This window comes from Malus sylvestris, chromosome 12, assembly GCF_916048215.2.
Source record: "Malus sylvestris chromosome 12, drMalSylv7.2, whole genome shotgun sequence".
NCBI classification, from domain to species: domain Eukaryota; kingdom Viridiplantae; phylum Streptophyta; class Magnoliopsida; order Rosales; family Rosaceae; genus Malus; species Malus sylvestris.
Window position 1 is genome coordinate 30,460,537 of NC_062271.1, and position 19,276 is coordinate 30,479,812.

At 38.9% G+C, this 19,276-nt stretch overlaps 3 protein-coding genes, 1 long non-coding RNA gene and 1 pseudogene across 4 annotated transcripts; 3 read left to right on the forward strand and 2 right to left on the reverse strand.

The window, feature by feature from the left end:
• Positions 1–1,615: 1,615 nt before the first annotated feature.
• LOC126591895 (uncharacterized) lies at positions 1,616–2,163 on the forward strand (annotated as a pseudogene).
• A 2,118-nt stretch (positions 2,164–4,281) lies between these two features.
• Positions 4,282–5,639, forward strand: LOC126592644 (uncharacterized). Its single transcript, XM_050258400.1, has one exon. The coding sequence runs from the start codon at positions 4,525–4,527 to the stop codon at positions 5,515–5,517; it is 993 nt and encodes a 330-aa protein (XP_050114357.1). The 5' UTR covers positions 4,282–4,524; the 3' UTR covers positions 5,518–5,639.
• Positions 5,640–7,815: 2,176 nt separating this feature from the next.
• Positions 7,816–9,082, reverse strand: LOC126593776 (uncharacterized). Its single transcript, XR_007613025.1, has 2 exons — positions 8,479–9,082; positions 7,816–8,383 (listed from the first exon to the last, which is right to left on the reverse strand). It is a non-coding gene; the product is annotated as an uncharacterized LOC126593776 (long non-coding RNA).
• Positions 9,083–11,485: 2,403 nt separating this feature from the next.
• LOC126593775 (DNA damage-repair/toleration protein DRT102) lies at positions 11,486–12,779 on the forward strand. Its single transcript, XM_050259888.1, has one exon. The coding sequence runs from the start codon at positions 11,676–11,678 to the stop codon at positions 12,606–12,608; it is 933 nt and encodes a 310-aa protein (XP_050115845.1). The 5' UTR covers positions 11,486–11,675; the 3' UTR covers positions 12,609–12,779.
• A 1,215-nt stretch (positions 12,780–13,994) lies between these two features.
• LOC126593685 (zeta-carotene desaturase, chloroplastic/chromoplastic) lies at positions 13,995–18,133 on the reverse strand. Its single transcript, XM_050259789.1, has 14 exons — positions 17,800–18,133; positions 17,305–17,429; positions 16,960–17,094; positions 16,797–16,869; positions 16,631–16,704; positions 16,289–16,393; positions 15,901–16,145; positions 15,687–15,774; positions 15,483–15,525; positions 15,226–15,382; positions 14,967–15,095; positions 14,742–14,814; positions 14,470–14,634; positions 13,995–14,380 (listed from the first exon to the last, which is right to left on the reverse strand). Exons 1-14 carry the CDS (start codon positions 17,933–17,935, stop codon positions 14,213–14,215), a joined length of 1,716 nt encoding a protein of 571 aa, XP_050115746.1. The 5' UTR covers positions 17,936–18,133; the 3' UTR covers positions 13,995–14,212.
• Positions 18,134–19,276: the final 1,143 nt, after the last annotated feature.

The window sequence follows — 19,276 nt, forward strand, 5'->3', positions numbered from 1 at the left end:
ATTAGAGGTGTGATCAGAAACGCAATTGTGACAAAACCTTTGATTAGCAAACCGGGGTGTTTCCACTAGCCTTGGTCCTGACTACCAATCGGATATCAACAAGGAAATTTCCCCATCAATCATATCTGCTATTCTGGTTTCATCCTGATCGGTGATATTCAACTCTGCAACCATGATCAGTTGCCACAGTCAATGTTGTATCATTCTCAATGTCAAATTGGAAATAAATGTTGCGTACACGACCTGCAAAGTATAAGCTATATGCAATTTTCTTTGTTGCTGTTCTAAAGTTCTAGTTTTTATATGCATTTCGTCTATTTAGTGTATCAAAACTAGTAGTTTTAAGCAATTTTTCTAATTATTAGTATTTTAGCTTTTTTTGTGTTTGTTACGAAACCAGTCTATTAGCTGTAATGGTAGTAGAGTAATGTTAGTTATACTAATTTTTTAGACCAAATTTGTAATTATATGATGTGTCACCAATAGAAAATATGCAGTTAATCAATACTTTAATTCAATCATCAACAACCATGTTATCTAATTGACAAGATTTAGTTTAAAATTTTGGGGTCCCTAGCATTACTCATCTTGAGTGTGCCCTATTATGCTCATAAGGTGGGTGAAAAATAGAGCAGATGATTGAGTATAGCAATACTCTTTCGAAAAAGTGAAGAACGCAGACAATCTCATTCTTGAACAAGGCTCAAAACTAGGGGTTTTAACACCATGGGTAAAATATTTGTGAAAAGTCGGAACAAACATAGTCATATTTTCTTGGCCCAAACTAAGAGTTGGACAAAGATCTATATCTGCAACTCCATCAATTAATGTATGTCAAATGTCGAAAAAATAAAATAAATAGAGAGCTTGTATGTTCTTTATTAAGATAATAAATTAGAAACCCATTGACATAATTTGGGTAATTCGAGGAACCAATATTATTCAACACTATGGGTTCAATTTAACAAAGAATTTGTAGTTTAAGTAGTTAAAATCTTTCTTCATTATCGCTTGTATAAGGACTCTAATTCTTAAGGTTTGAGGGGTAAAACGATGGTAGATAAGAAATATAGAGTTGTTAAAGTTATAACGTATGTGATTTGCTTGAAAAGATGAATATACACAACCTTCTGTGAAATTTGTATGAATGAATATATATATTGGTTTACATAGGTATTAAATATTTCGACAAAATTCTAAGTTAAATATTTAGAGTGCTTTCTAGATAGAAGCACATATAGAGTGCTATCTAAAAAAAATCTCTTTTAACTTAGATTTACAACTTTTCTTGCCCAAACATGCCTTAAAAATAGTAAGAATCACGAGAGTTGCTTGTTTTGCCATCTGCTTAATTATACTTTACAGCATTAACCACGTAATTAGGGAATATGCTTATTCTTGCTAGAGCGCATTATTGGGTTGAAAATTAAGGAATTTTATTTACAAGCCACCATAGCTCCACTAACACAAAACTTCTAAAATAATAGCTAATCATTAAACGAAAACCCACTAAAATTAGGAGCTAACCACATCTTCTATATATATTTAGAGCAACGTCAACAAAACTAGGCAACATAACTTCATATCACAAATTACACCAAAAAAAAAAAAAAAACACTGTCAAAAGAGCTGAAATTCTATGATTGATCAATGAAAACGAGTAGCGCTAGTGCCGTTGTTGTTCATGCCCTGAACAACTTGACCGTCACCGGATTTGTGGAAGACACGGCGACGTTTGAGAAATGCAGCAAGGAATGCTTCGGGAAACTTGACATGGAGGTTTTGGCAAACTTTTGCCGGGCATAGGGTACTTGTCGCAGCCGAAGGATGAAATCAACGTCCTGCATGATGAAATATTTGAGAGATTCGATGCGGATAAAAATGGTGTGATCGATGGTCAAGAGTGTAAGACTCTGTTGGCCGAGACAATGCTCGCGGTGGCGTGGGGAATCGGGAGTTCCCCGGTGCTGGTGGCGCTTGAACATGGCAGCCTCCTCGTGAGGGCTGCTGAACATGAAAAGGCAAAGAAAATGCAAATAGCTAAGATCAATTAATTTTCATGATCTTTGTATTTTTATGGTATTTTCTATACATATAGCTACCAAAGATTGTAATGAATGATGCTTGGAATAAGATATTTGCAAAAAGATGTGAAACTGAAAATTTTGGAATACTTGTTTATTTTTCAGGTGGTATATAAATTTTTATTACTTTGGCGTTCGCCGATCCTTTTAACAACAATACATGGTTTTATTTCAATACTACATAGTATAAAAATCGCCAAATTTACAAGATAAAATAACCTCTTCTTTAAAAGATCTATAAGTCACGTAATGAAAGATTTAGGAAGATTATTATATATCACCCGTACGTGATGAGAAATGTCATAATTATCTGTAATAAGAAATATCAAGACATGATATTATCCCCATAATAAGAGGTTCGTTTCCTATACGGAGGGAAACTAATTTTGGCAAAACAATCTAAGATTATAAAATACTGGTTTTCTAACATTGTTGTCTTTCTCAAAGAAATAATTGGCAGAACTATAACCTTCGTTCTAGGTTTATAGAAGTATAGGCACAAAAGTACATATTGCACATCAATTATCTTAATAATTCTTTGGGGTATTTTATAAGTGCGGGTGTCGTTCTGTCAACTGTCTGTCCATAACACATATAAGAGACTCCTGCATTCAAATTCATCAAAATAGGCCGGTTTGTGTCTTGGATGAACATATATATGACATAGCATGGCTCCCCGCATCCAAGATTTTCTAGTTTCTCCTCGTTTGGATGGTAAACTAGGTAGGTTAGTTGCAGGGCCGCCCTTGAGATTTTGGAGGCCCTGTGCAAAATTTATAAAAAGGCCCTCCTTAAGATAGTTTTAAGTTTAAAAAAAAAGTATAACAATGTACTGATACTATAAAACATTCACTTAAATCAAAACAAAACCACTTTTATAATAAAATTAAGAAACTGTCATTTTTTAGGATGTTATTATTGACACTCAAAGTATCTCATTGTACTTCAAGTTTTTCTTTTTAGAAAAAAAAAAAAACTCTTATAAAGAATGCACAATGCGGTTTTAAAATACTAATAAAATCAATTTTTGAATATATAACATTATTACATGATGTTAGATGATAAAAATTTAGGGGGCCTTCAAATTTGGGATCCTGTGCAACTGCACATTTCGCTCCCCCTCAACGCCCCTTCTGGTTAGTTGTAGCTAAACCAGATCTTGGAAAACATGGATCAAATCCATGCAGCCTAAAAAGAAGAACGATCCTCGGCTGGGAGATCGGGATTACGCAGGGAATTTGCCAAACAGCGTGCAACCCAAGAGACCCGTTGCTTCTAAAATCTGCCTCAAAAACTGCACCACCCTACTAGGTTAGGCGCCACACTAAATCACTAGGGTAGAGACACTTAATTTGTCCTCATTTGGCTAAATATTAAGCATGCTTATCGGCATTCAAAACGATTAGTTGTTGAAAATCCAAGCAAAATATCATGCTTTTTTTGTGTTCGAGAAGTTGCAGTCTACAATCTACTTGCCACGTTTCATCAGTGACACCCATATTGGTGTCTTGCCATCTTGATCAACCTGGGAACATTACACAAACCGAATGAAACTGATTACAAACTTTTCATGTTAAACATAATTCAAGGGACATTACAATGTTAAGGACATTAAACTATTATTTGCATGTGACTAATTGTTTGTTCACATTCAATGTCATCTCGTTTAATTTTGAATTATAAATTTGTAATCGATTCTATTTACAAGTATTTCATCTCAATACTTTTGTTTTGTAATAATACAAGAAGTTGCAGCCTACAATCTACTTGCCGTGTTTCGTTGGTGTGTCGTCATCCTGATATCAAATATCATGCATTTCCACTTGATTGACTGAAACTGAAGCTACCATACAAAAGTGGTTGGGGAACTCTCTCCTTTCCCCAAGGCCCCATCTTCTAAAATCTCCTTTTGAGATGGCAAAACAAGAGAAAAACAAATTATATATAGGGAGAGAGAGAAAAGAGCCTACTTACCCTTTAAAGTAAACTGAAAAAAAAAATCCAAAAGTCACCTGCAACTGTGACCCAACTGAAACCCTAGTGCAGCCCAGCTCACTCCCATTCCTGAGAGAGAGTTCAAAAGCCTGTCAAAGGCGCAAATTAAGGAGGATATAACATGAATGTAAGGCTTAGCTACTGGTGCTGATGATTGTGATGATGGGATCCTCTTGTAACTTTTATCATTCAAGATTCAAAGCCACGAACCACATTCTAAACCAAAAGCCAAAAGCCAACAGCTAAAAGCTCTTATTATTTAGTCTAAATAGCAGGTAGCAAAGCCTCAATATCCCAAACTTCCCATCAGTACCAAGCCTGAGACTAACCCTTTAGACCTCTAAACACACAATCTTTCTCTCTCTCTCTCTCTCCACCTTAAAACTTCCCACACAATTCTCCAACTGCTTATGGCTTGAGCAACAAGCATCAAAATTGGAACATCATGATCCCAGCATGTTTCGGCCAGCCCAACACACCCACAAGCAGCTCTCAAGTGCCCCAAAACCTCATAACCTGCATATACCAAACTCAGCTTTGCAACTCTCCCACATATCTCACTCTCACCTGGTCCAAAACCTTCTTCTCTCACTCCCTCACCATCCATGCCTCTGACTCGTTCTCCTTCACCGTCTCCTTCAACCCATCAACCTTCTCGTTCTTTCGAACCAGACCGGGCTCCAAATCCATCTCTCTAACCCACAGCAAACACAAAAGAATCAAGCTCTACTGGGACTTCACCCGGGCTGACTTCACTCACAACTCCGCCGAGGCCGAGTCATGCTTCTACATCGCCATTTCTTGCAATGCAAGGCTTGAATTCTTTCTTGGGGATCTTCTGGACGATTTGATGGGGCGATCAGGGTTAGTTCCGACTCACAAGCTCGGCAAACCAGCACTACTGTCAAGGCGGGAACATGTGTTTGGACACAGGAATTACATATCCAGAGCTCAGTTCTTGGGATCCAAACACGAAATTGGAATAGAGTGTAGTGAAGGTACACTTCGACTAAAAGTAGACGGAATAACAAGCCTAGTTGTCAAAAGGTTGGCTTGGAAATTCAGAGGCAATGAGAAGATTTTTGTTGGCGGAGTAGAATTTGAATTTTATTGGGATGTCTTCAATTGGGTTAATAATGAAGGTGGTAGTAATGGGAACGGTCATGGTGTGTTTGTATTTCAAGTCGGCGATGGTGGAGTGTGGCCGGAAATGGTAGGTCCTGAAAAGAAGTTGATGAGGAAGAGCTTGTCAATGTCGACTGCTTCGACAACAGTGCCGTCAATTGCCTCGCTGTCTCCATCACCATCGTGCTCGAGCGTGCTGCAATGGGCAGAGGAAAGTAGTGATGGGGGGAGGAGTTCATGTTCTTCATCAACTAGGTCATGTGGTAGTAATGGGGGGTTTTCTCTGTTGTTGTATGCTTGGAAGAGGGATTGACACTTTATCTATTAAATTCCAATGTGATGGTTTGAAATTGGAAATAATTACTCCTTCATGTTGTAAATTTCTGGTGTTTTTCCTTTTGGAAATGACATCCGAACACTCTTTTTCTACTTTCACCACACACCTCTCCTTATTTTTGTTCTTTTTCTTTTTTGTTTTTTTGAGAATCTTGAGGAAATTTATCGATATGAAAAAAAAGTTACATCTAGTCATGCGGATATAAGTCCTACTTTTCATAGAGCAAAAAAAACAAAACACACAAAAAAGAGAGGTGACATAAACCTTATCCTTCTTGAAAAAGAAAATACAAAGAGGGAGAGGGAGAGATAAACTGATCCCTCTTGGAAAAAAAATACAGGAAAAAGAGGGGCAAGACATAGGACCAAACCCCTCTAAATAAAACTTAAAAAATAGACTTTTTACCCAAAATGGCTTCTGAGATTTGCATAACACATCACTTTGGTCTTTGAGATTGAAAATCAATAGAAATTGTCCTTGAGATTGTCCACCATCAATTATTTTGGTCCTTTCATTAAAAACTCTTTTAAGTGTTCCGAAACTCTTGACCGGAAGTTTAGGTAATTTTCAAAACTTCGTAACTCAATCGTTTATTAACCAAATTCGACCCATAATATATCAAAATGAAGATAGAAAAGTGTAGAACAAGATTATACCTATTTGGAAGCCCAATGATTGCCGGAGATGGCCGGAAAATAGCTTGAAAGGTGATTGGTCCTTAGGAAAACTGGAAAACTCGCCGAAAACTGGGTAAACGTTAAACGTTAATAACTTCTTCAATACTCAACAAAATCGAGTGATTCAAAAACGAAAATCATACTTCTCAACGAGAGGAATAGAATGGTACCTTTCTAGATGGTTAATTATCTGTGTATTGACCGGAAAATGGCTCGAAAGTGGCTAACTCGAGACTAAAATAGCCAATTTCGAGACCTTTTCCAGCCAAAAAGGGCTATTTATCTGTCAAGAAAGGTACCATTCTCTTTGTCTCGTCAAGAAGTATGATTTTTGTTTTTGAATCACTCGATTTCGTTGTGTATTGAAGAAGTTATGAACGTTTAAAGTTTACCCAGTTTCCGGCAAGTTTTCCAGTTTTCCCGCGGACCAGTCACCTTTCAGGCTATTTTCCAGCCATCTCCGGTAACCATTGGGTTTCCAAATAGGTTTAATCTTTTTCTACACTTTCCTATCTTCATTTTGATATATTATGGGTCAAATTTGATTAAGAAACGATTGAGTTACGAAGTTTTGAAAATTGTCCAAACTTTCGGCCAGGTGCTCCAGGACACTTAGCGGAGTTTTTAATGGAAGAACCAAAATAATGGATGGTGGACAATCTCAAGGACCATTTCTATTGATTTTCAATCTCATGACCAAAGTGATGTGTTATGCAAATCTCAGGGATTATTTTCGCTAAAAAGCCTAAAAAGTAAGAACCTACAAGATAAGCTCTGCAAAACAAAAGGAACTTCCAAAAGCGTATTGAAATCGCTTCTCTTCCTTTTTGTATAAGTATATATGCATTTTTGTTTCTATACAAGTGATATTCTATTATAAACACACCCGCTCAAGTGTCTAGAGAAAAAACATCATTTCTAACCAATGTAACTACGCCTGCACATAGAACATAAATACAGTCTAATCACTATAATTTTCAAATTTTGAAGTCTATTCATCTTTGGATTCTCTAGTAGCCTTTTTTAATGCCCTTTAACAGAAAGGCCGCGACTTTATGCGCAAGAACATGAGGAGCTCTCATTGCAACTTTACTGTCCCTACAGTTTAGTTCTGCTCAAGAACATGAGGACCTCATCATTGCAAACATACACTTCTGCTCCTTTGTAATCTAGTCAAATCTCTTTTACCAAGGTCATCGGATCAAGTGATCCGGACTTTTAAAATTTTATCCAACGGTAAAAAATTATTATAGCTTTTAAGGGATCAAAACAGGTGGGCCGTTGGATGAAATTTCAGAAGTCCGAATCATTTGATCTGGTAGCCTTGATGGAAGAGATCCGGAGAGGATCGCTTCTCTTTGTAATCATCATAAGCACTAAAAAAAATTCATCCCTCATTTCCTCTGCTGCAGAAAGCAAATAAAATTGAAAAATTTAGCATCTTTACTTGGTAAATATTGTAATATGATTTATTGACTCTGCAGTTGTCTGCAATAGTTACAAGCACAAAGTTGCCGGGAAAATTTCGCCGTGGTTTTTCACAGCACATTGTTTGCCCAGATGCTAATGGGTAGAAAGCGCCCGAAATGAAACAAAATAACAACTAAATCACGTGTATTCTAGTATATTTTAGCATTAGAAATGTCTTTACAAAACTAGACAGAATTTCGGTTGACGTAAATAATATGCAACTATAAACTTCTGCATCTACAAAAGCCCAAGTACAGAAATAGGTACTATGTTTACATTTGGATTCCCCTACGTCGTTACATTGGCACAAGTCAAAGAAATACCTAAAACAAAACGTACCAAGTAAAAGTAAGGTCTAGTACTATCAAAAGAAGCAAAATCTAACCAGACTATCAAGTTTCGCCGAGATACAGGACTTCAAATGTTGGAACTACGGAATCGAATGTCGACAACTGAAAGTTCGACCAGTACCAGTGAACATAATGTTGGTCTTTCCGTGGCGGTCCTGATTAGCAACTCCTATTGATCTTAATGTAAAATGATTGTGACCCTCGTTCGGAGTTCGAAGACTTACATTGTTCAGTCATTGGATCTTCCATAAGCAGGTGTGAACAGGTGGCCAGAGACATTCCAGCTCTCGGTCCCGGCGTGCCTTATAATCTGTTAAACCGATCGCGGAAAACAGAAATCGATTTCTGGAAAAACTCCCATATGTTAAGGATCAATAATCCAGCATATGAAAGCGCTTTTGTTCTCATTTTAAACTTATAGTTTTAGTCATAGAACGTACCTCCATCGATGCAAATGAGAGGCCTCCGTGGAAGTTTTAGGTATGTCCTGCAGACCGATAAAACTTGACACCTTGTAGGTATGTCACTCCAGCCAAAGACCATGAAAATTAGCGGATTGACCAAAAACTTTATGACCAGGGAAGAGAAACAAGTAAGTAGGGGAAACACTGAGCATGCAATCGAATTCGAAGTGTCTGACAAGCAGACACATCTTTTTACGTGTCTGCATGTTGCAGTTTATATCAAGTACAAGTGAAACAAAAGAGAACCGCAGAATTTTCTTGCCTCGAAATATAACTGTTGGATCTTCGAAGATACAATCTTCAGTATAAATTGCAGAAGTGAAAATCCCTCTTACCAAACACAAAGTAGAAGTGTGAAATAACCAAAAAAGAAAGGAAACCAATCGGTTAACGATACATTCATATATATATATGCACATAGTCATACACAAGGAATGTCTCATTCAAACAGTATAGGTAGGTAACTGTTACGAAATACGCATTCTCGAAATCAAATTTGAGAATCGTTACGACATCATCAATGCCGAAAACTGAAAACTCATCGCTTTCATTGTCACTCACTTCATTCGTCTCATAAAAATTAAAAAGGCAAAATCCGAAGAGCTCGCTTCACCACCAAATTTATCAGACAATTCATTGTGACCAATATTGAAGGTTCATAACTTCATATAGTATGCTCATAACCACTAGAAGAAGTTAAAAAGGAACAACCTTTGTCAAGAAGATTGTACAATTAAGGATGATTTAAAACATCATATTCAACAATTTCACATAGAAATAATCCAAATTCTCAAATTTACACATACAATCAAATGCTTGAATAGATTAATTTGCATGAAAATCCCAAAGATTGAATCTTTAGAGGATAAAAGCTCATCGAAATACTTTTTTATTCAGAAACTTTTAGACAACTTTCCTTATCATTAAAGACAAAAGTTTTATTATTAAGGATATTTTTTTAATTCAAAACCGTGAAGCGTGACTCCTTTTTTATTTTTTTACCCTAATAGCACAAAAATTATCCTTAACAATAAGAAAAGTTGTCTAAGTGTTTTTGGATTAAAAAAAAAAGTTTTGTGAAGAACTTTTTATTAGTTCTCCATCTTTATCCTTGTTCATTTCATGGGGAAACAAGTGGAAGGTGAGGGGAAGGGTAAATTCGGAAGAAAAAAAAGTACCTGGTTGTTTTGTTGAAGGAGGAGAGGGGCCTGAGAAGCTCAGTGATTCCACGGCGATTTTCAAAACCTGCGGGGTTTCTCTCCTGTGATTGTTGCTTCCGTTGTTATCCGGTGAGGGGGGAGGAGCACCGGATGCCGTGGATTGCCCGGATAATGAACGGTCATAAATGGATCAGAAAGCAACCAACGATCAGGAATTGAAGTAAAATTGAAAATCGAAATTTGAATGCTCCGTTACCATCGACTGCGGGAGCGGAGGAAGCCATTGTTTTGGCGGGTTCATATTTCACCGAGTCCGTTATTACAGTTGGTGAACTGCAAAGGTCGGGTCGGGTTATATTTGGTTGGAGGAATTGGGCCTGTTGGATTAGAGAGCCCATTCAACCCAAAGGATATGGCGGGTGGGGTTTCTAACCTCTAAAAAACCCGGTTTAAACAATGTTAGCCACTCGTTTGGGTTCACTCCAGAGTTTAGTCCCATGATAATATTTCCAGTCCTTATTTAATGATTATCTTTTGTCAATTATCATTCAAATTTGAAATCATCTGGGCAATTTACATTATGATTCTCACCTTTTATTAGCGGGAAGGACAAATTCTAACTTGAGGCTTTTTCCAACCGTAAAGAAGTACCACTAATTGCTGTTAAATTAGTTTAATTTTTGAAATTGGTTTTTTATTTAATACAATTAAATTAATTTAACGGTAATCAATAAGGGATAAGCATTACTCATGAGTCGGTGATCATGTGGTAAAATGACGGATTACGAGACTTCCTTAAAACTAAAAACTAGAAGTCTTGGATTTGAAACCCGTTGCTTGCGTGGAAACCAAAATTATGGTCAAGAAAAAGCTGAAATGCCTCTATGAATCTTTCTGATTCCAATAATAATAGATAATTGTGATTTGTTGTCTCTAGCCTCTAGCGTGCGGCATTTGCCCTGTCGACTGGCTGTAATTGCAATCCAATTGCCTGTCAAAGTGGCCCCAGCCCATTCAGGCTATTGAGCTGAGGGGGAGCCCGTGAGAGAGCTCAGGCATGAGCCCATCGCCCAAGCGCCTGAGGGGGGTTGATGCAAGCTAACGTCAGCCAAGTGGGGTGGGGGGCATCTCAAAAAACGCAGCTCTCGCAAACCGAAAAAGTGTAGCCGAGCTTTTCACCGAAGGCATTCCACGGCGTCGAAGACTGGCACCCGTGGCAGAGGAGACTCCGGGAGTGGCGTGCCACCAGAAAATTGGCGTCGTGGACCTTCGCATCGCAGTCTCATCATAGCATCGCCTGGTCCAATGCGCAGAAGATTCTCGTCGGAAGCCGGCGGAGCTCGCAGTTCTTCATCTCTCTCTTGATTGCAAAGGACGCAGAGTCCACCTTCAGTTTTTTTGGAAGGGGGAAGCTCTCTTTTGCAACTTTCGGATTGGGGGGGGGAAGGGAAAAGCTCTCTTCTGCAACTTCCGGATGGGGGAAGAAGAGATTTTATTATTTTATAAAATAAAAAATATTAATATTTTATTATCTATTGCTGTTGCTATGGCTATGCAGAGTGCTTTTCTGTTTGTATGGTCATAACATTAATATTTTATATTAAATTTTTTTTTATCTTATTATTTTTATATAAAATATTAACGTGATTTAACTATAACCACACAAAACAGAAAAACACGAGAAATGAGAAAAAGGGCAGAGAATCTGCTTCTATTCAATTTAAGGATGTTTACGAAAAAAACAATTTTTATTCAATAATGGAGATTCAATTGCCAATTGCCTGCGACCTGGGACGCTTCCTGGAAGTGCTCTAAAAAAAAGAAAAGGGATAAGCAATACGATTAAACCAGTGCAATGATTGCATAACACGTGTAAGTAAGACAACAGTTTACAGTGACGTTGATAAAGACTTCGATTCCTCGGGGTCCAGACATCTTCCTCCCCACTGATCTCAGTCTCTCACTCTCTCTGAAACGCCACCGTTTCCACTCACAAAGCTTCAGAGTTCGTCAATGGCCGAGGAAGCTCCCAGCAAACGCCCACTGAAAATCATAGCCGGCGCCGACTCCTTCGGCTGCTCTCTTAAGGACGCCTTGGTGTCCCACCTCCGCTCCCTCAACATCGACGTCGAAGACCTTGGCACCTCCTCCTACTACTCCGTCGCCGCTGACGTCCGCTGCCGCGTCTCCTCCTCCACCTCCGATTCCGAGGAGATCCGCGGCCTCGTCGCCTGTGGTACCGGCGTCGGAGTCTCAATCTTCGCCAACAAGTTCCCCGGCGTATTCGCCGCCACGTGCCTCACTCCCTCCGACGCCCAGAACGCCCGATCCATCAACAACTCCAACGTCCTCGCCGTCTCCGGCATGTCCACGTCACCGGACTCCGCCATCGAGATCCTCGACACCTGGCTCAACACCCCCTTCAAATCCCCCTGCCCCGCTTCCGACTCCAAACCCTGGCCGGCCGAAATCGAGTCCTTCCTCGACAATTCAATCCAAGAAATGCCCAAAATTGGAGGGGCTAATAAAATTGTGGATTCCGAGGAGGCTTCTTGCGCAATCTGCTGTTTGGTGAAGAACAGGGAATTGAACCCGATCGACATTATCCCCGGCGGGTCGATGAAGATTCTGAGGGAGACGCCGACGTCGGCGATTGTTAGGTTTAAGGCCGGGAGCGTGGAGCCGGCGCACCACCACACGTTCGGGCACGATCTGGTGGTGCTGTGGGGGAAAAAGAGCGTGTGGAATTTGACTAAAGAGAAAAGGTTCGACCTAACCGGCGGGGATTACTTGTTTACTCCGGCGGGGGATGTGCACAGAGTCAAGTACTATGAAGATACTGAGTTTTTGATCACCTGGGATGGCCATTGGGACATGTTTTTTGATGAGGATCTTGAGGCTGCTAAGAAGGCTGTTCAGCAGGATTTGGAGAAGGGGTCCGAGTGAAAATCGTCAAAGGCGGCAGCGGCGGCGTTTGCGGTGGAAAGTTCAGTGTTTGCTGGTTGTGTTCAAGTGTTGAAGATGATGAATGTGTTTATGTAAATGCATGTTTTGGAGATTATGTACTTTAAAATGTAGCAAGTCTGTTTGAACAATAAAGTCGTGTGCTTGGTGTGATTCCTCCTTGGTATATCAAGTCAATCACGTATTTATGAAAAAATTGAAATGTATGAAAGACGGTCATTAATTTGAGATAACGTTACAATTGCTTCGTGGTTGCATGAATGTCCATAGACTCAAAACCATATCCGCCTTACTTAATTGTGGATTCCGGCGATGATGAAACTTGGGTTCAATTTGACTGATGCACCAATCGCACTATTTATGGCCTTGCCGGAAGCAGCACCATGGGTTGGTTTTCAACTCATACCTTCGGTTTCCCAAGCTCTAACAATACCGTTCTCAGGTTTCTGGTAGCATTTGGTTGTGGCTTTGATAACCGGCAGACGACTTTCGATGGTCCTAACAATGTGATGGCCGGCATTTTTTGGCTTAGGAGGAGGGCAGAGGTCCATCGTAATGCACTTAGGTATCGTTTGGTATGGACGGGACGGGACAAGACGGGATGGAACGGAGAGGGAGCCAAGATGTCCTCAGATGGAAACAAGGAAGAAGAAGGAGGAGACGGAGAGATTATAATTTTGTGTTCCACGGATTTGGAACGAGTCGTTCCAGGGGATGAGGCGGAACTAAAATTCACCCAAAATTTGTCCCGTGGAACAGCGTGTTCCACCCATTTTAGGCGTACCAAACATGGGACGGAACACCTCGTCCCACTCCGTTCCGTCCCGTCCCGTCCCACGTACCAAACGGTACCTTAGTTAACGAAACTAACATGCGCTTCTCTTACTGCTTACCGTCGTGGACTGCAAAATGGGGAACGTATAAGCTTCTGCAATTTGGTAATGATGCGAAGATAAGAGGAAGTTTTCAATAGAAGCTTGTGCCTGCAGGAATTCCCAGATACCATCTTAACGTGTTGGAGATTAGGGTTGCCGGAAAGCGCCTCAGATCCTGCACTGTTCAGGATGATGAGTGACAAGAGGGGAGGGGTTATCCTGTACAGTTTCCTCGCTCGAACTGCATATGCAACTCGGAGAGGAGCTGACCTTGTTCTGGATTCTGATGCGATTTTCGAGCGTATTGATACTTCCGTCTGCATCGGTATAATGCCTACTTGTGATGCAGGGCCAAGTCTGTTAGGGGCATTTCAGCAGACAAATCATCGCTTCTTGTTCGATGTTAAAAGTTTGAAGATGTCGTTTGTACCAGAGAAATGCTAATACAACTGAAAAGTTCATGTGACCTATGGCTTGTACTTATTGACAGAAATTGTGCAAGGGAAAAACATGTGACGATTATATTTCATGCTCACCAGTTTTACATTCACCGCAGGATTCGCAAATGGCACTAACCTTTCTATACTTTTATACCGATATAGAGCATTGTAAAACATTTGTAAAGAACGAAGCCAGCTCATGTAAAACTCGCCGGCTGACTCCACATTTTGATTTGAAGAGGTTTTTCTCTGTGCTAACGCGGGCAATTTGTTAGACAAGACTCAGCTCATCGGTAGTAGTAACAGCTTTCGTGTATTCCCCAGAATCTTGGGCTGCAAACTTCTTTCGCAATCCCACCAACTCTTCCCCGGCATCACATATATACGCAGAAGCTTGCCTGCCGGACAAAGTTGCCCCTTCCATGCTGTCGATATAGTCCTGTAAAAGGTGCAGCCATTTAGAATTCAGAATTTACAACATTTTTCTTTCTTCACTCTTGTATAGGAAAATCACTTGCGCAAACATACCTGTTTTGTGTATGAGCCAGCAAGGAAGAAATTCTTCACGGGTGTCTTCTGATCAGGTCTAAACGGATCTTTGCCAGGTCCCTCCCGATAGAGAGATTGCCCAATTTTGACAACTGATGACCAAGTGACTTCCAAACCTTGGGATGATGGGAATAAAGCCAAAACCTTGAATTGAAAATTTTAAGGTTCAGAATTTGATGTTTCTATTGGTTTCTTCTAACTGCAGTTTAACTTGCTTAACGTATGCAACGTGTTCTTTATAAGCTAATTACCTGTTTCGTCACTCTTGCTATAATTTCTTCGTTTGGTAAAGGCATGTAAGGATCACCTGGTGTCAAAACGCATCTGCAAGATGAAGAAGCACCAGTGTCAAGTTCAAAATTACGTAAGTGTGAATAGGAAATGCAATGACTTGATACCTAATCAGAATATATACATATATATATATATACATATATATATATATCTGAATTATACAAATGGTATGTTTTCCTTACTGGAGGAGTGAACCTTGTCCCTCAATGTAGTAATCTTCAGGAGAAGTAAGCGCTAGGTCGGCAAAGCAAGAGAAATCTGCATCGGGAGTATATAAGAGATTATCTAATCCCAAAGCTTGCTTCGATTTCCTATCAAACAAAAATATCCCTGTCCATTAGTCTTGAAGAGGGGGAAAAAAATTAAGGTTTCTACAAGGTCCTTAACACAAAAGAAAACCCTATTCACATCCAAGTAATTAAGTGTGCAAGGGAGAATCACCTTGACCGTTCTAGATCTTGTAACTCTGTGACCCAACCGTCGTATCTAAGTTGCACAGTGACAACAGGAACTCCAACTAGCTCATAAATATTATTGAAAAAATCCAATTCTCTCCACTGAGAAGGAAGCAATCTCTTGATTCCAGGCACATCACACGCTGTTAACATACATATACGAGGGAAAAACTTATTCAACTGAACTTGGAAATAGATTTTCGAAAAAGGAAGGGAACAAAGAAGCGAGAGTAAACCAGAAACCTGCAACATAAGCGTCAGCTTTCACAACTTTCTTATTTGTAGCCTGCAACCATAAAAAGAACACATTAGGTATTTACATTTAAAGAAGCACAAGTTCCACTACAAGCATCTAAGGTAACACAATAAAAGATTCCAGTCGTCAAAGAAATCGATCTTTATTAAATTTCATTTGTATTAAAAGAAGCAATATGATAAGTAAGTTACCTTAGACATCGAAAATCCGGCAACATATGTTTCTCCATCAGAAGATTTATCATACAGTATTTCTCTACACCCCCACCTAAGATGAAACCTGTTACAGCAGAAAACGACATTCCAACTGATAAGAAATCAACTGATATAGGAGAAACAGAAAAAGAAAACAATCGTTATCTCTTCATTTCCATGCAAAGCTCTTGTATCTTTTACAAAGATATACCTGCCCCCCTTTGCAATGATATAATCTCTGATGGGGCCACTTAAGTAGACATCTGGCGAACCCTTGAGCATGCGTAGAAGGGAAGCCTCGGTCTTAGTGGCAAACAATGTGAATATAGTGAGCATACAACGAGCACTAATATTATCACAGTCAATAAATCCAAGTGCATATGCAACAGGATCCCACATCCGCTGGATACTCATTCGCGTGCCACCTTTTGACAAGAACCAATCAGAGAAACTTATCTGCAAAAACCAAGTCCAGTTTTTATAATACAACTGTGTGAAAAAAAAAAATTGTAAAAGACTTCCAAACATTTCCAGTTTCAACTAACAACACAATATGAATGAAGACCAAAATAAAAGATAGAAATAGCTTTCATTCTTACACTATCCAAATTCCGGACATCCTGCAACGCTCCATCTGGATTAACAAGAGCCTTTACAACCGGACTTAAGGCAAGAGCCACTGCATTTCTTGCTTTATCGTAAGTCTGAACAGTTATAAAGGAAAATCAATAACAGAAAAAGCTCCATTACAATTTGATTCACTAGGATTAATCAACTAAATGATAATAAGGAAAAAGCATATCAGTTTTTTTTATTGTACTGTTTTTCCCGACACAAGGCGAACAATGCTTCATTCTCTATACTGGTATCCAAAATAATGAGATGTGACAATGATGATGATTTGCAGTAAAGTCAGTCGTAGTGGCGAAGGGAAAACCTGCCTTAATCTGATTAGTAGACAAAAATGCAAGAATCCCATGTATTGGTGCTCCAATTGGGAACCGAAAATCAAGTTCTGCGATGAAAATCAAGTAACAGATAATGTACATTGGAGATCAGCGATTCATATATGAACCCTGAAATACAAGATCAGGCACCAAGACATACCACCAATGCTACCCCCTTTGTTTACAAAAGTGTGAGTATGATCCTTGACAAGAAGATTTTCGTCTGCACCCACCTGTTTAGTGGTGGTCCAAGAAAACTTGTTAGCGATTATACGTAAAATTGCCAAGTGTAACAGAAGTTCAAGCAAGCAAAAGTTGTCCACCTTTTTCATTAATCGGAAAAGATTACTGTAGCAACCAAAGAAAACATGGAGTCCCATTTCAATGTGGTTCCCTTTTTTATCAACAAAAGAGCCCACTTTGCCACCAATGAAGGGCCTCGACTCATAAATATCCACCTGCAGAATTTACAAAGAATACATGTTAACAAGTTGTCCTGGAAAAGACATTCAATCATCAAACAACCTTACAGAAAATTATGAAGTTAGCTTACTGAGAAGTTTTAGTCTAAGTTTCCAACTTTAAAAATTCAATTCATCCATTGAAGCAGTGTAGCTCTAAACTGAAAGAAACATACAATTCAGACAAGTAAACAAAATTGGCCAAACCTCATGGCCTTGATCCAAAAGCTCAACCGCGGTTGACATGCCCGCGAGTCCAGCTCCGATAATGGCCACTTTCAGCTTTGGACCTCGGTAGCGCTCCGGTTCAGGTGGAAACAACCCTTTTGGAGCTGGAAGATTAAGCATTCATCTCAGTATACACTAAATAGTAGGTCAAACAGTAAATAATCATTCATTTCATCACTAAACATCATATCATTCTAACTTTTCATGGGAATATTAAGTATTAACCTCAAATTGCAGCACAAAGCTTGCTACTTTTGTGAATTAAAGGAATTTGGAACTTGAAAAGTTTGAACTTTTGATCAAAAGCCCATAACTTATCATAAATCAGTTTAAGTAAATGTAATCCCATCACAAGTTTCCTCAAATTCATCATAATTCACCAAAAGAAAGACACCCAGAAATTAAAATTAACCAAAAAGCATTAGAAATATTGAAAATTGACAAAATGGAGCTTAAGAAAAAAGGGAACTTTACCGTTAACCCCCATGTCAGAAACATTTGTGTCCAGAGAAGAACGAACCCAGAAGGAGGAGGACCGCTTTGTCCTGGCAGGAGTCACTATACAGCGACCGGTTACTGGAGCTGCCGGCAAAAGAGCCCAAGAAGCCATGGATTCAAGCTTCTATAAACCCACAACTTCAATCTCACTCTCTCTCTTTCTAAGCAGATAACTGGTCTGTGTAAAGAAAGAGAGAGAAATAAAACTAGCTCTGAAGCATCAGAGAGAGAGGGTATCGGAAGTAGAGGAGATGCTGAGGGTGAGAATTTGTCACGTAACGGAGGAGTGATTGAGTTTGGACGAACCAAAGTTTCATGGGCAAATTCTGGTATATGGGACCCGCCAGATGAGTTTCAGAACACCGTCCTATCAAAACAAAAGAATCCTCTCCGGATCCCTTCCATCAAATTCATCAATCTGAACTCTTAAAATTTGATCAAACGATTAAAGTTGTTATAACTTGTAAAGGGGCTCCAATTATTAATAAAAATTGTCACTTAGTACTACAATCTAACGTATTTCTCTTAACTTATAAGCGAGAGATTTTAAGTTCGATTCTCGACAAAAGTGAATTTTAATCACATCATCATGGCTAACCTAGTGTGAAGCTTAAGACTCTTTCTTAGTATAGATAATATCGTTTGTTCAAAAAAAAATAAAATAAAATAAAATTGTTAATGGGAGGTGGTAGTGATTGTTTATGGTTGGTTAGGAAATTGTTGGAGAAGTTTGTTGTCTTGTATGTTTAAATTTGGTGAAGCAGCAGAAATTAAGCGAGCAAAATGTAACGTGGGAAGTGCGCTGCTTCCTTTTGCTTTGCAACGCTAAATGCGCCACTAAGACTTTTAGATAATATTCAAGGTGGAAGAATGTGTCATGGTTTCATGAGTAAGAGTTGATATGACAGACGTGGGTTAGATTAATTATTCAGAACAGATTTTTCGTGTTTTTTTTTATACGTGTTTGATTATTTTTCTTACAAAATAGAGTAGTTTAACGTATTAGGATCCTTTCTTGAGCTAAGGATGATGATCCTTTTGACTAAGGAATGTGGGTCATCAGATGAAAATCCAACGGTTATAATTATTATAACTTTTAAAAGAACCCCCCTGTTTGTAGCTGTTGGATTTTCATCCAACGGCTTACACTCCTTGGTCAGGAGGATCCTCATCCTTAGCTCAAGAGAAGATCATGATCCGTAGTTTAACACTATATTGTAAAAAATGTGAAACATTTTGAAATATATTATTAAACTGCAACGCAGAAATGGTTTACTGTAAAGGCTCTTTTTATTAGCATTCCACATAATGTTGAATGCATCCTATATTAAAATTTAATATTAAGTGGCTTATGTAACCTACTATGCAATGACAATTTCAACCTTATGAGGTTTAAAGAAAATAAGAAAATTCTAAATACACCCCAAATTACTTTTAACATATTATTTATCTC